We start from the raw sequence: 15,162 nt of genomic DNA, 5'->3' as shown, positions 1-15,162 counted from the left end.
CAGAGACGTAATGAGCCAGCTACCCTTCACTGATTTGCACATAATCATATCTTTCCCTTAATGGAACCAGCAGCCGTGGCGCCCTGACACCTGCTCTCTCCGTTCTCCCATTTGATTCGAGAGGTTCAGACTACGCCTGGCTGGGTTCACTGTTCAGCAAACATTACTGAGGCCCACCTGAGCGGGGAGAGGGACTTCAGACTGACTGGCACTGTCATCATCCCCACTTCTCAGACAGGAAACAGAGCCCCCAGACGGAAGCCACCGTCCTGCCAGCTCTGGACCTCAAGAAGCAAGTCCCTCAGATGTTTGCCGTTTGCTGGGATGGGGGCAGGGATGATGCTGGGATGAGGACCCTCTAGAGAGACGTTTCCAGAACCAGAACTCACACCTCTCACACACTGTGGCCCACAGGGCCGTGCAGCACACGGTTATGTTATCTCATTACACTGTTAGTGGTGGTATCAGCTCCATTTTACAGAAGAGGAAGCTGAGGCTCAGGAGAGTGGTGATGTGCCTCAGGTCACACAAATAGAAAAGGCCAGGCTTAGGTCCCTCAAATCCCTGCTTTTACTGCATCCTCCGCTTTGGGATGTGCAAGGACACCTGAGCTGAGTTTCAGCTCCTGTGCAAAACAGAGCAGCCAGGAGGAACAAGAGCCAGTCTCTGTGCCCACCTGCTGTGTGTCAGGCACCCTGGGAAGTGCTTTATGTGTGTGGCGGATAAGCGGGTGGAGACCCGGCACCCTCAAGGTCATCCCAGCCTGGCCAGACTTGGCTCAGGTGTCCTTGCACATCCCAAAGTGTAGGATGCAGTAAAAGCAGGGATTTGAGGGCAAATCTTGGCCTTAAAAACATATGTTGGGAAAGAGAAAGGTGTCCTCTCCTCCAGGAAGCCCACTCTGATGCCATCCTATATCTACATTGAGTGAAGGGCCTCTCCTCTGGGCCCCATAGGAGGCACCCCTCCACACACACCTTTACTCTGTCACTGCAGCGTCAGCATGGCTGGACTCTTGCTTACCTCTCTTTGTTTCACTGGATCGTGAACTGTCTCAACATTAGGACTTGTGCATCTCTGTGCTTCTCATCACCTTGGCCACAGGTGCTAGCAGGGGTTGAGGGGCATGGCGGTGAATGTTGGAATGAATGATTGCCAGCCAGTGATCTCTGCAGCCTCTCCCAGCTCCCACACAACCCTCCCCAGTGGAGGCTCTGCCCCTAGATGGGGTGGGAGCTGGTCTGGCCAGATGTGCACCGGGGTGGGGTTGGAGCATGGGGTGGCTTCTCCACCTGGGGAAGGTAGGGACAGCACAAGGCGCAGGCCCTGGAGCCTTCCTGGAGGGCAGTCTGCCCTGGTATCAGCCACTCTCAGAAATCTTTTTACTTTTGTCCCAATAATTCCATTCCTGAGAGGGTATCCTAGGAATCCAGACAGAGCTCGATATAAAAAGTGTACATCAGAGGTATTTATATACTGAAAAAGTGGACACAATCTAAGAAGGGTTGAGTCAATAAATTATAATTTATTCCTTTAATGGAAACTTCTGCAGACTTTGAAAACGTCCTCACAAAAACGTCCACACGTAGGACATGCGTATGTTCTCAGGGTCCCAGAGAGCAGAACGCAAAACCATGCGTCAGCTCCCACAGCCACATTAGTAAATAAAGATGGAGAAAGATGAGGAAATATTTGCCATAATGCTAAGAGTGGTTGCTGGGGGAGGGGGCTAGAATTATGTAGGATTTTTTAAAAAATTATTTTTACTTCTATAAACTTTCCAAATTTTTTTATAATGTGTTGTAACAGTTTATGGCTTTAAAGAAACAAAATGTCGGGAGAGGCTTGACCTCAGAAGGCTTCCCCGGAAAAGTGGGCTTGGTGGGGAACTTGGCGGGTGGTCCTCTGACCTGCAGCTACCCCCCAGCCCACCCCCTAGCTTCCCGCAGAGCCCAGGGCGCTGGGTGCTCTTGCCCCCGGCCTCTCCCCGTCTCTCGTTCCCAATATGTTCTCTCTCTGCACACGACACTCTCACACACACTCAGCCCAGCCCTGGATTTGCTCCGGCAGCGTCAGCTGAAGAGATGCACACTGACCACGTCCGCGTCCAGGGCTGCCGTAACAAATGACCACAGACGGGGACCCTTAAGACAACAGGAATTTACTCTCTCGGTTCTGAAGGCCAGAAGTCCAAGTTCAAGGTGTCGGCAGGGCTGTGCTCCCTCCGGAGGCGCTGGGGGAGGATCCTTCCTGCCTCTTCCAGCTTCCTGGGCTGTGTCTGCGTCGCTCCAACCCTGCCTCTATCTTCACGTGGGCTCTCCTCTGAGTCTGTTTTCTCCTCTTCTGCCTCTTTCAAGGACATTCGTCACTCCCAAATCCGAGGCTGTGCCTCCCACCCGTGCCTCCAAGCAGGTCCCCAGACCACCCCCCCCCCCGCCATCCTGCTGGGATGTTCTGGTGGTCTGAGGAGTGGGAGTCATGGCACAGCCCTTTCCAGTCTGCCTGCCCCCAGGCTCCCCTGGCCCCGCTCCCCCCTTATTCCCTGCCTGAAAGGCTCTCATCCTCTCCATGATGCCCAGACCTTTCCCCAGCTAGTGTCCTGCCACCTTCACAGTGCCCCCAGGGTGGCCCCAGCCCTCACTGGGGCAATCTGGGCAGGTCATTCTGCACGTGACTCAATAGGAGTATGTGTGGCAGGGGCCCAGCCAGGTGCCTGCTGGCTCGTCGACCTGGACCTGGTGCACGGCCCCTTCCACGTTCCCTCCCCCTCCTCCTCCAGTTGCTGAGTCTCTCACCTGGCTTTCCTCCACCTGCAGGAGCCCCTGGGGGCCATGGGCAGAGCTCAGCCCTTCCAGACAGGAGCATCTAGGAGGTCCTCCGGGCTCCCAAATGACCTTGGGGCCCCTGTGGCCTCGCTGGTGTGGCACAGACCCTCTGGGTTACAGCTCTGGCCCCCGCGCCAGTCCCTGCCAGCCTGCACATCAGAAGAGCGGGGACTGGGCCACATATCTGTGTCCCAGCACCCAGCCTGGCAGATGGGGCGGCAGCCTTGGTGGGTGAAGGAAAAGGAGTGAATGAATGAATGAATGAATGAACAGGCAGTGGATGGATTGGTCGGGGGCCAGCTAGGTGGTACCCCTGACAGTCTCTGTCCCATGTCCCTTGCAGATGTGCTGGTGGACGGACAGCCTTGTGACTGCGAGGCGGCAGCCTGCCGCGTAGGCGACCCCGTCCGCCTGGAGGTGCGACTGACCAACCGGAGCCCACGCAGCGTGGGGCCCTTCGCCCTCACCGTGGTCCCCTTCCAGGACCAGCAGAACGGCGTGCACAACTATGACCTGCACAACGCTGTCTCCTTCGTGGGCTCCAGCACCTTCTACCTCGACGCGGTACGTGGTCTGGGAGCGCCCCACCACCCCCACTCCTCCCCCAGGCGGTGGACCTAGGGGTGGGCAGACACTGGGGCTTCTCTGGGTGGACCGTCGTCTACTCGACTCGTGGAGAGACCTCAGACAAGTGCGTTTCTCTGTATCCGAGGCCTGGGAGGGAAACCAGGATGTTGAGGCCACCCCCTGAAGGTTGCTGAGAAGATAAGGTGAGCGGAGGGGGCCTAGGAAGGCCTTAGATCCCGCTGTGTTGCTATGGCAGTCGCCCCGCCCCATGCGGTCAGCTCCTCCCTGCCCAGCGGTGACTGCAGTGCGTCCCAGAGGGACTGATAAAGTCACAGCGCTCGCCCTGGCCCCCTCCTCCAGCCTCGCATGGCACTGCCCTCACGCTCCACTCACCTGCTGAAATGGTGCCTTCACCCCAGCTGCTCCCCACACTACCTGAACCCTGAGGCGGCCCAGGGAGGGAAGTGCTGTGAGCTGTGTCCAAAGACGGAAGCTGAGGCTCAAAGAGGGGCAGCAACTTGCTGAGGCAGCACAGCAGGGAAGCCCTGGAGGGGGCATGGGAGCAAGGCCTGGGGCCCCCCCCCCGCCCTCCGTTGCCCCCATGTCCAGGCAGGGTCAGGGGTCTCCGGGTGGCTTTTTTGGCCTGGACTGACGCCTCTTCCCCTTCCCCCTCAGGTGCAGCCGTTGGGCCAGTCAGCCTGCCTGGGGGCCCTCCTCTTCCTCTACACGGGCGACTTCTTCCTCCACATCCGCTTCCACGAGGACAGTAGGAGTAAGGAGCTGCCGCCGTCCTGGTTCTGCCTGCCCAGCGTGCACGTGCGTGCCCTGGAGGCACAGGCCTGAGCCCGCTCCTGCCTCCTCCTGGGTCCCTGTTCCTGCGGGAGAAGTGACTAGAGAGCCACATGGCGGGGCAAGGCCTTCCCTGCAGCTCCGTCCCCTTCTCCCAGCCCCCACCCCTCCTCCCCTTTCTCCTCCAGCATCCTTTCTGGGCTGCACAGGAGCCCCTAGACATGGCAGCCTCACCCCTTCCCATACTGTCCGCCGGGGCCCTTCTGCTGGAGCCTGGCGCTTAGGCGGACGCTGACCAAACCCCAGAGAGTGGTGCCCACTCAGCCCAGGTGGGGGTCCCTGCACCTGTTCCCGTGGCCTGGAGCTCACAGCCCAGCCAGTAGGAAGAAAGGCAAGCGTGAGGGAGGGGCACGGCCCGGGTGGGCTTGGGAGCCTCCGTCAGCCTCCTCAGCCGGCCCTTGGAATCCCCTGAGGGCTGGGTTTTCTCCCAGAGGCCCCGAGGCAGCATAGGCAGGAAAGATGGTGCCACTATTGACACCGAGAGGGGCCACCTGCCCTTGCGGACAAACGCCTGGGCCTGTGCTGGCTGTTCCGGGCCCTGGGCTGTTTCCAGGGACCGTGGCCTGTGTGTATGTGTCTCTGTGCCAGATTCTCCAATAAAGACCTGCCTCGCTCCTCTACTGGTCCACCTGCATCCATGCATCTGCTTGTCCAGTGCGGCCAGGGGCCACCCCACCCAGCCCCTCAGCCCCCAGCTCAGCCCTCATGATACACGGCTGGTGGCCAGCAGAGTCAGGCCTGCGTCTGGCTGTCCCTGGGACCCCCAGTCCCCTCTCATGCATGTGCTCTTTGAGCCTGGCCCCCCAAGCTGTCTCAGAACACTGACTCAAGCCCCCACGCCAGGGTCCTCAGCCCGCACGCCAGGGTCCTCAGCCCCCATGCCAGGGTCCTCAGCCCCCCACGCCAGGGTCCTCAGCCCCCACTCCAGGGTCCTCAGCCCCTCACACTAGGGTCCTCAGCCCCCCACCATGGCTCTGGCCATCTTGGCCTCTTGCTTTCTCCCATGAGGTCCACACAGCATCTGCGTCTTCCTCCTGTTCCATACAAATACTCAGGAAATGCTCAGGAGCACGACAGCAGGAGTCAAGGAATCTGATGAGGCCACAGCGGCCCTCGGACCAACCATGAGGGCTGGATCTCCCCTACCTCCCCTTCCCCCTCACTGCCCTCGGGGTCCCCCAGACCCCCCCCCGCCATCCCCACCGTCCCTGGAACAACCGGCTATCTGCAGCCCTCACTTCCAGTCCCGCAGCTTCACAGAGTCCCTCCTCGGCCCAGCATCATCAGTCTCTCCAGCAAACATCACTCCCTGAGCAGAATTCTGGGGCCAGAGAGAGGGCAGGGGTCCCAAGGCACAGAGCAGGGTGGGGTGAAGCCAGGGGCTTCCAAGGCTCCTGGGGTCACCCTGTTTCCACGAGGCCGCCAGGCAACAGGCTCAGTGCCGACTCACGTGGGAATGGAGCAGAATGGACAGTCACGGGGCTGTGGTGGGGTCTGAGGGGCATTGGCCATGGGAACCCTGTGACTCTGGGGACAGGTGACCTTTCACAGGGTCCAGTATACCCCACTTAAAAAACATCCCGGCGGGAGCTCCTAGCTCAGGGCAGGAAGAACTTTCTGGGCCCCACCTCCCGTGGGGCTGCACCATGTCCGCTGGGTCAGCGCCTCCCTGCGCCAGGCGTGGCTGGGACAGTCCGTCCCTGCTGTGCATTCTCAACTGCTCTGGGCTCAGGGGCCAGTGCCCCCATCACAGGGTGGGGAACCGAGTCTCCAGGAGCCCGGAGCACATAGCAGGAGGCGGCTGAGCAGGATGACACTCCTGTGTGTGTGCTCCCCACTGCCCAGGTGGTGTCACCCCCGTAGACACCGGGAGTGGCCACCTTCTCCCACATGTGGCCCTCTTGATGAAGTTTACAGTCCCTTGGGGGCTCCCGGGGCCCAAGCCCAGGCCTCACCAGCCATACTGCCGCTTGTGGTTTTCAGGCTGCCTGCTGCCCAGCAGCACCCACCGGGAGGGCCAGCCTTGTCCCGTGCGGGGCTGCACCACCCAGGGAAGGGGCACCTTATTCAAATTGCACGAAGCTACCAGACAGCCTGCAGTGGCCGGTTCCCTCTGCTCCATCGGCCCCACCCTCCCAGCCTCGCTTCTCACAGAGCTCGGCCCTTCGCCCGCCCTCCCCTGCGTGGGCCGAGCTGCAGCTCCCTCCGCCCAGGGCGGGAGGAACTGTGCAGAGCCCTGGCCACGCCTGGCTTCTCAGCAGAGGCCAGCCCGGGAGGGTCCTCGGGGTGCCCCACAGCAAACCCTGAGACCGAGAGCCCGAGCACAAGAGCTCGAGTGCAAAGTGAGGGGCCAGAGGGAAAGGACCAAGCCAGCACGGCAACATCGGGCCACCGCTGCAGTGGGAATCCTGGGGGGAGCTCAGGGGACAGGGAGAACGGACACCGCGGGACCCCAGCCCCAGGGCCAGGGGGCTGGCCTGCGTACCCTCCACCCCCCAGAGTTCACTCCTGTGTGCCTGCCTGCCGCAGGCACAAGCAGACCAGCGCCCCGCACTTGGGGACGAGGGACACAGCACACGGCACTGACCCCACAGTCTCAGAAGCATGTCAGCTGCCGTGGCTTGCGACTCCTCAGGGAAAGCAACCCCAGGAGGCCTGCCCGTGGGTGGGGACCTGGGGAGGTCTTTTCAGCTCTCCCATGTGGGACATGCCAGGGCAGGAGTGTCTGTAGCAGAGATGGCCAAAGCCCTTTGCTGAGGACGCTGGAAAACCATCCATCCACGGCTCCCCCAGGACAGGGCCAGGCCTGACCCGCCCCCCATCCAGGGCGCTCCACACACACAGGTCAGATGGACAGGCCCCGTGCAGGGGCCCTTGGCCCGGGTCAAGTCCCAGGTCAGCCACTTCCCCAACTTGTCACTTGGGGTGACTTCAAAGTTAAGATTAGGCCAAGGATCTAAGCAAAGGGCTTCTAGCAATGCCCAGCACATAGTAGGTGCTCAATAAACGGCCAGTCAGCCCCTTGGGCCAGGGTCTGAGAATGCACCTTGCGTGTTCCCAGGCAGCCGGGGACTTCGGGCAGGAGGTCCCACTTGTGGTGTGTGTTCTGCACACCTGTTACACGTGAGTCACCGCAGGGGGCAGGGACCATGTGAGGCTGCTCATCACTGGCTCATGTCCAGAGACACCTTCAGAAGGAAGTCAAAGCAGTCCCCTGGCGTCATGGCTGAGCTCTGGGGGGCCCCCTGCCCAGCGCCAGGCAGGCAGTAAAGTGGAGCAACTGAAGGACAGGTCGTACCCCGCTCCCGGCCTGAGGAAGGAGCCCAGGACCCCTCCCCCTAGGTTTAACTGGACTGAACTGGATGCTGTGCTGAAAGCAGATGGGAGGCCCCTGCCCCAGCCAGGAAGTATAGGCGGGCCGGTGGGCAGGCGCACAGTGCCCATCAGTGGTTCCCGGAACACAGAGCCCGCAGTCTCAGTGGAGGCACCTAGGGAAACAAAAGGGTCTGTAGGCTGGGCCTGGGGGCAGGAGGATCAGCGAGGGCTTCCTGGAGGAGGTGGCATGGGGGTGGAGCCTGGATAGGTGAGAGGAGGAGGAACGGCTCTCCAGGAGGGTGGGAGGGCTGGGTGAAGACCTGGAGGGAGAACAAGGGGCTTGTTGGGGACACGGTTGGCCCAACGCCACTCCACTCAGCCGCTGGTGACTGGGCCCGTGCTCTGCTAAGACGGGACCAGCAAGGCGATGACCTTGTGGGGACATGGAGGACGGGGGCCAGCTCTGTTTGGAGTCAGAGAAACCTTCCCAGCCGGGGTGATGCTGAACTGGGCCTTGCTGGAGCTCACCAGGGGGAGAAGATGGAGGAAGGGTGTTCAGATAGAGGAACAGCATGTGCAAAGGCCTGGAGGCACGGGACAGACCTGAGGGGAGTGCACGTGAATAATTAATATGACAGGAAGTGCGTGGTCCCAGGACCTGAAGAGGGCAAAGCCGTCCTGTGAGATAAAGTGGGGGGACCCTGGGGCAGGTGAATGCTCCCCGAAAGGATCCCAGGAGACGAAGATGGGGACGCACATGGCAGAAGAATGAAGAAGAGGGGACCCAGGCCAGGTCTGTTTGGCTGGGTCATGGTGACTCTGCCCACTTCTCTGCCTCATGTCCTCGCGCCCCCACCCTGCCGTGTACACAACGTGCTCCAGCCCCACCAGCCTTTTCTCTCTTCTGTCGCTGAGCCTGTTTCCTCCTTGGGGCCTGGACCGCCCTCTGCCGGGATGGATGCTCTGCGCACAGACCCCACACGGCCACTTGCACGCCAGTCTCAGCTCCACGTCACCTCCCTTGAAGAGCCTTTCCTGACCGCCCTGGCTGGGTTGGTCCCAGCCCTCATGGGGGAGACGGCCCAACCTGGAATGATCTGTTTGCTCAGGCATCGTGTGCTCTGTCCTCTGCTGCAGCGCGAGCACCTGGGAAGGTGGCTGGCACCTAGAGGGCGGGGGTGAGAACTGGCTGAGAGCCGTCCTCAGCCTGGGAGGCCCCCTGGGAGCACTGCCCTGCGGACTGGGCGGAGCACGAGATGTGGAGCTCAAACAGTGCTCCAGCTCTGCTTTGCTGTGTGACCACGGGCCGGCCACTTCACTCCTCTGAGCCTCGATTTCTCATCTGTAAAATGGAGGCAATAACGCCCACCTCAGAGGGCGTTGTTGAGGATCATATCTAAAGGGCCTGGAACAGAGTGGGCATGTCTGGGTGCCCAGCAAACATTTGTTGAATGAAAGAACAAACGGAGCCATCCACTGGCTTTGAGGCAGGCTTGTCCCCGCCACCTAAGAAGTGTGTAACCTCAGCAATGTCACTTCAGCTCCCTGGGCCTCAGCGTCCTGCTCTGTAAAATGGGATCTACCCCATTTCAGCCTCCAAATCCACCCCCGTAGGAGCAGAAGAGAAGGTGCGTTTGTGAGGGTCTCCTGACCCCCAAGGTGCTCTCTGGCATCAGATGGGGCCACTCCAAGGCAGGCAGGACCCCAAATTCCACCATGTGCAAAACCAGAATAGGATGCTCTTTGCTCTGTATTTGCCTATCCGCCCCTCATCCCCCAACACACACACACTCAGTGAAGAGGCCACAGGGTGGAGGAGAGGAGGTCTGGGCACAACTGTGCCTTAGGGAATGAGGAGCCTCGAGAGAAGGAGGCCCAGGGCGGTGTCTGTACAATCCCGAGCAAAGCCAACTGCAGGCGCCCTGTTTCACCAACAGGTGTGACCCTGAGGACCCCTACCCACCCAAATAGAAAGAGGGGATTGGAAACCAGGAGAGGGGAAAATAGGACAAAGAACTTGGTCACCCCACAGAACGCAAGACGCCTCTTCATCACAGCCTAGTTTGTCGAGAAAAGATTAGTAACAACGTAAACGACGACTAACAGGGGGCCGGATGAATTAGCTGTGGCTTATGGAAACGAGGCTAAACAGAACCAACCACGTCTACGTACATCAGCCTGGCCCCGTCCCAGAGATGTGCCGTGCAGTGAAGCAGCATGTTGCTGCATGATGGGTGCAGCCCCACCCCACTCGGGGAAACTGCCCCCAACAAAAACATTATACATTTTCTGTGCATCAAAAGTGTCAATAAAAACATGTTTAAAAGAGTGAAAGGGTACACACCTCCAAGAGGGTGTCAGGAGCCAGCCCTGATGGCCTAGTGGTTAAAGTTCAGTGCTCTCACCGCTTCGGCGGCCCGGGTTCGTTTCCTGCGTGTGGAACGACACCACCAGTTGCCATGCTGTGGCGGCAGCTCGCACAGAACTAGAAGGACCTGCAACTAGAATATAGAACTATGTACTGGGGCTTTAGGGAGGGAGAAAAGAAAGAGAGATGAAGATTGGCAACAGATGTTAGGGCAAATCTTTCCCAACGAAAAGAAAAAAAAAAGGTAAGAAAAAGGGTGTCAGAATGGGATGCAGGTTGGGAGCACTTTAGTCATGTTGCACTTTCTTTTTAAAAGTATAATAGAGAGAGAGAGATGATGGAGATGGAGATGATAGAGAGAGAGATGATGGACGTAGAGATAATAGAGATAAAGAAATAGAGATAGAGAGGGAGATGGAGATAGAGATGGTAGATAGTGAGAGAGACAAGAGAGAGATCATGGCGATAGCGATGAGAGAGAGATCGATTGAAGCTGAGGAGAGCTAAGACCCAACAGGAAAACGCTCACGTGTTTGATTCTGAGTGGTAAGTGTATGAGCAATTGTTATTCTTCTGTGATGTTTTCTATATTTTTTTAGTTTTCAAAAACAAATAAAAAAATACAACAGTTACCAAAGAAGAGACCGAATGCAGCGAGAGACGGCTTCACGGGCAGGAGGTGAAGTTGGCTTCATGGAGGAGGGCGTGTTAGAAATAACCCAGGCACCCAGAAAAATGACCTGGACGGGGCCTGTGCTCCAATGCCCCCGGCCCTTTCCCGGCTCAGAATGCTCCCCACCCTGTCCTCCAGTGGAGGAGATGAACCGAGTCAGGACAAGGACAGCCTCGAGTGTCCTGTAGGAAGCTGGAGCTCTGTTGCAGGGTGGGGGAGCAAGGATCTACGTAGAGCAGGGGTGCTGGTCGGCCTGTGCGTGGCTGAAGCATTCCGCTCACGGGCTGTGTGGGTGGGTCGGGGCTGAGGCGGGGCACACAGGAGCAGCGTCTTGGTGATGGCACAATGTCGTGATTCTTCCAGGAGCTCCTGGCACCGCAGTCCTACAGCTGTGTATCTAGAAGCTCCCTCCCTCCCCAGGGCCGGAGGAGGCTGAGCCAGGAATAGACCTTGTCCTTCTCACTTCACCAGCAGAGCCCGCCTGGTGTTGTTCCCTGACATTTGCCCCTTTGGCCGGGACAGGCCTGCAAAGGCCCCACACTCACCTGGCTGTCACACTCTGTCATCTGAAATTCACGAGAAGGGCAAGGATCCACGGAAGATGTCCCAGGAGCTGAGCCCCAGCTCAGCCCCATGTCAACTCTGTGACCTCAGACAAGTCACTTAAATTGAGCCTCATTTTTTTTATCTGAATAATTGGAGACAAAAGACTCATTTTCACAGGCACTTTTATATTAATAGTTTGATTTAATCTCCTCAGCGTTCCTACACGTGACAGCAACTCCTCAATAAAGACTGGCTCCCTTCTCCCACTCGTCCCGTCGCCTCTCTGTGTTCTCCCATCCACATGTCCAGCCCTGTGCCGGGAATCTCACCATTCCTCTAGGGAGCTTACCACGTGCCCTCACCGTTCCCCGTCAGACCCCTGCTCGGGTTAATTCAGTAGGGAACATGAAGTAACATAAGGCGGATCTTTCTAACACAGATGCTCAGATAGGAACGGGATTGCCTGACAAAGGAGTGAGCTCTGTGGCTTTGTCACTAGAAGCTCTTCGCATTCAAGCAACGGCTGGGCTTGTGGATGCTCTCAAAGGATGAGGCCTCTGAGCCTGCCAGCCCAGAAACCACTGTCGTCACAACGTCTTAAGAGCCAGCCTGGCCCCAGTAAGCAGAGAAGAGAGCGAGGTGCACGTGGTCACCTGCCTCCAGGGCCTCTGAACAATGTCTTAAGAGATTAAGACAAATAATAAATAAAGATCAAAAGAGGGTGTCAACATGATGGACTAGGGGCCCAGATGAAGCCTCTTACTGAAAACAACTAAAAATGACAGTAATTATATCAAAAATGCATTTGCAAGTGCGCCCATGGGCTGGTAGAAAAGTGAGAAATACTCACCCAGTACCTGTGGGAAGGCAAAATCCAGAGAGGTTTGATGCCAACTTTGACTTTGAGGCGTTTTGCCAAAGCAAGAGCATCGTTGTTGCAGTCTTACAAAACTGGAAGGAGGAAGAAAGATCTCAGGACCCACCGGGTGGGGAAGGTAATAGGAGATGGCTCCCCATTAATGTGGGACCTCAGAGGATTACGCCCTTAGTAAAGTGTGAACTGAAAATACCCCAGACCCTACTTAGAGAGTGGAAGTAAAACTTCCCTGTGTCAACCCTTTGATTCCAACCCAAATTGGCCCCCCCATGAATCTGCAGTCCCAAGTCACTGTCCTTAAATGCCTCCCCCAAACCTCGAATCAGTCATTAATTTGAAAGTGGTCCTAGACACATAGTACCCCCCAACACATACCAGACATCTTACAGAAGGAAACACATCCTTTGTGGAGGAACCCACTTTCGTCCCAAATCTCCACGGGTTTCTACAAGGACAATGAATAATTCAGAGTTTTAAAAGAAAGAAAGTCATCAAACACACAAGGAGACAATACATCCTGTGTGAGAGCCAGAAGAAACAAAATCAGCAAACTCAGGCTTGAAAAAGAATCAGATATTGGCTTTATCAGACTTAGACTATAAAGTAAGTATGCTTAATGTGTTAACAAGAAATGAAAAAGAAGATTAAAATGGGTAAAGATCTAGAACATCATAAAATAATCAAATGGAACTCTTATAACTGAAAAATACAATTGAAATGATATACTTAGTGAGCGGGTTTAAGAACAGATTAAACCCAGCCGGAGGAGAACTAGTGAATGAAAGAAAGAGCTGAAGACGTTAAAAAAATGCAGCCCAGAAAGACCAGGAAATACGAAAGAGACTTAAGAAAACATGGAGGACAGAGGGAGAAGCTCTCACATATCTAATCAGCATTCCTGGAGGAGAGGGTAGAGAGAGCAGAGAAAAGGCAGTATTTAAAGAGGTAACGACTGAGAACATCTCAGAACTGATACAGATAAAAATCCACATATTTAAGAAGCTGGACAAATTCTAAGTAGCATAACCTTTGAAATACACAATAGATGCATCATAATATAATTTCAAAGACTAGAGGCAAAGGGATGATTTAAAAGAAGTTAGAAAGACAAGACAAATTACCTCCAAAGAAGTGGCAATTTGACTGAGAGCTGACTTCACATTAGCAAAAACAAAGTCCAGAATTCAGTGGAATAATATCTGAGAATGTGCTGAGTGACACAAGTACTTTTCAATAGGTGAAATAACAATATTTATATATAAACAAAAATAGGGTTTTCCACCACCAAAACTTCATTAAAGGAAATTCTAAAGAATGAACTCCAGGCAGAAGGAAATTGATACAAAATAGAAAATCAGAGATGCAAGAAAGAAGGAACAACAAATAAAATGGTGTATACATGAGCAAATCTAAGCAAACATTTACTGTATAAATAATCATAATTATGAATTATGGTGTTAAAACATAATAGAATTAACTTATATACAAAAATAATGAATAAATGTTAGTAAGGGGATAATTGGAATCAAAGTGTTAGAACCTTAGAAGGTGCTTTAATTTTAATTTCATAGGTTCAGGAGGAGGGTAAAGATATTGATTAACTTAGACTAAAGCTTTGGTCCTCTAATTACGGAAATTTCAATTTCTGGGGTAACCATTAAGAAAATGAGAAACAGCATGAACAGCTTCTAAAATAAATGCTTAAAAAATGGAATAAGGAAAATGAATTATTCAGTCCAAAAGAGGGCAGGAAAGGGACAAAAAAGGGCAAAAGAAATAAATGGAAATAGCTGAACAAGTAAAACCATAACCATAGTAATATTATTATCCTCATATTACAGTTGAGAAAAATGAGGCACAGAGCCATTAAGTAACAGCTAGAAGTGGTTATAGAATAAGTTGTAGAAACAAATTAAAGTATATCAATTAAAATAGACTAAATATCCCAGATCAAATACTAGACAAAACCCACAATATCAGGCTTATGATGTTTACAAGAAAAACCAAAACAGAAGGATATAGAAGGTTGTAATAAAATGGTAGGAAAAGATGTGCCAGAAAAATCATAAGAAGAAGAAAGTCAAATCAAAAAATAAATTACTTCCAGAAATAAAGACAATAGCATCATGATGACAAAGGTAATAACTCACCAGGAAGCTATAATGACTCCAAATATGTATGCAACCAATAATAAAGCCTCAAATACATAAAGCAAAACCTGGTAGAACTACAAGGAGAAGTAGGCAAACCTCTCTCAGTGACCAAAGGATCAAGAAGACAAAAATTATTAAAGATATAGAAGATTTGAAAAATTCAATCAATAAATTTGATATAATGGACTTATGTACAATACTTCTCTCAACAGCTGTAGAAAGAAATTTTTATCAAGCACATCTGCTGAGATTTGCTTTATGACCTAGTGTGTGGTTGAAGGGCTGTTATCATACAGATACATTCTCTGAACCCAATATACTTAAGTAAGAAATCAGTCACAAAAATATTACCATAAAAGTCCTTGGAAATTAAGAAACACGTCTAGATAACTCAGAGTTGAAAGAAGACATCACCATGGAAAGTAGGAAATATTGAAATTGAACAATAATAAAACTATGTGTCAAAACTTGTATGATGCAGATGAATCAGTATTTAGAGGGATGTTTTTGCAAACTTAAATGCTTATATTCAAAAGAGAAAAGTGTGCAAGTTATGAACTAAGCTACCCAGGAGCTGAAAAAGATGGCCGAAGAGATCAAAGAAAATAGAAGAATATAATAAAGATCATAAGTTAATAAAATAAGAAACGCACAATAGCAAAAAGCCAAAGGTTGTTTCTTGAAAAGGCTAATAAAGCTGAGAAACTTCTGAATAGGTTAATAATGAAAAAAGAAAAGGCACAAATAACCACATCACAAATAAAGAGGGGACATCAGATACTGCAGACAATAATAAGAGGATATTATAAGAGGAAACCATGAAGAACTTCGTACACATAAACTTGAGAACATAAATGAAATATACATTTTCAATAAAAATGCAATATAAATTTATGATGATGATAGATAGAAAGACTGAACAATCCTAAAGCCATTAAAGACATCAAATCATAGTTGGAAATCTTTTTGAAAAGAAAACTCTAGGCCCA

The 15,162-nt window shown here is 53.3% G+C and overlaps 1 protein-coding gene and 2 long non-coding RNA genes across 8 annotated transcripts in view; 1 reads left to right on the top strand and 2 right to left on the bottom strand.

The window, feature by feature from the left end:
- Positions 1–4,867, top strand: part of TRAPPC9 (trafficking protein particle complex subunit 9) — a 622,816-nt gene extending 617,949 nt beyond the window's left edge. For all 6 annotated transcript variants that reach the window (XM_005613305.3, XM_005613304.4, XM_005613301.4 and 3 more), the window contains 2 exons: positions 3,169–3,389; positions 4,068–4,867. In XM_005613305.3, coding sequence (XP_005613362.1) covers positions 3,169–3,389; positions 4,068–4,235 — 389 coding nt within the window. In that variant the 3' untranslated portion in view covers positions 4,236–4,867. The remainder of the gene's footprint in view (positions 1–3,168; positions 3,390–4,067) is intronic.
- On the bottom strand, positions 1,506–3,174 carry LOC138915482 (uncharacterized). Its single transcript, XR_011421484.1, has 2 exons — positions 2,796–3,174; positions 1,506–2,347 (listed from the first exon to the last, which is right to left on the bottom strand). It is a non-coding gene; the product is annotated as an uncharacterized lncRNA (long non-coding RNA).
- A 1,968-nt stretch (positions 4,868–6,835) lies between the features above and the next one.
- Positions 6,836–13,386, bottom strand: LOC138915479 (uncharacterized). Its single transcript, XR_011421472.1, has 3 exons — positions 12,396–13,386; positions 11,994–12,094; positions 6,836–11,285 (listed from the first exon to the last, which is right to left on the bottom strand). It is a non-coding gene; the product is annotated as an uncharacterized lncRNA (long non-coding RNA).
- Between the last annotated feature and the right edge of the window lie 1,776 nt (positions 13,387–15,162).

This window comes from Equus caballus, chromosome 9 (assembly GCF_041296265.1).
Source record: "Equus caballus isolate H_3958 breed thoroughbred chromosome 9, TB-T2T, whole genome shotgun sequence".
NCBI classification, from domain to species: domain Eukaryota; kingdom Metazoa; phylum Chordata; class Mammalia; order Perissodactyla; family Equidae; genus Equus; species Equus caballus.
Note: the sequence above shows the minus strand (reverse complement) of the source record. Positions and strands in the feature narration are given on the sequence as shown.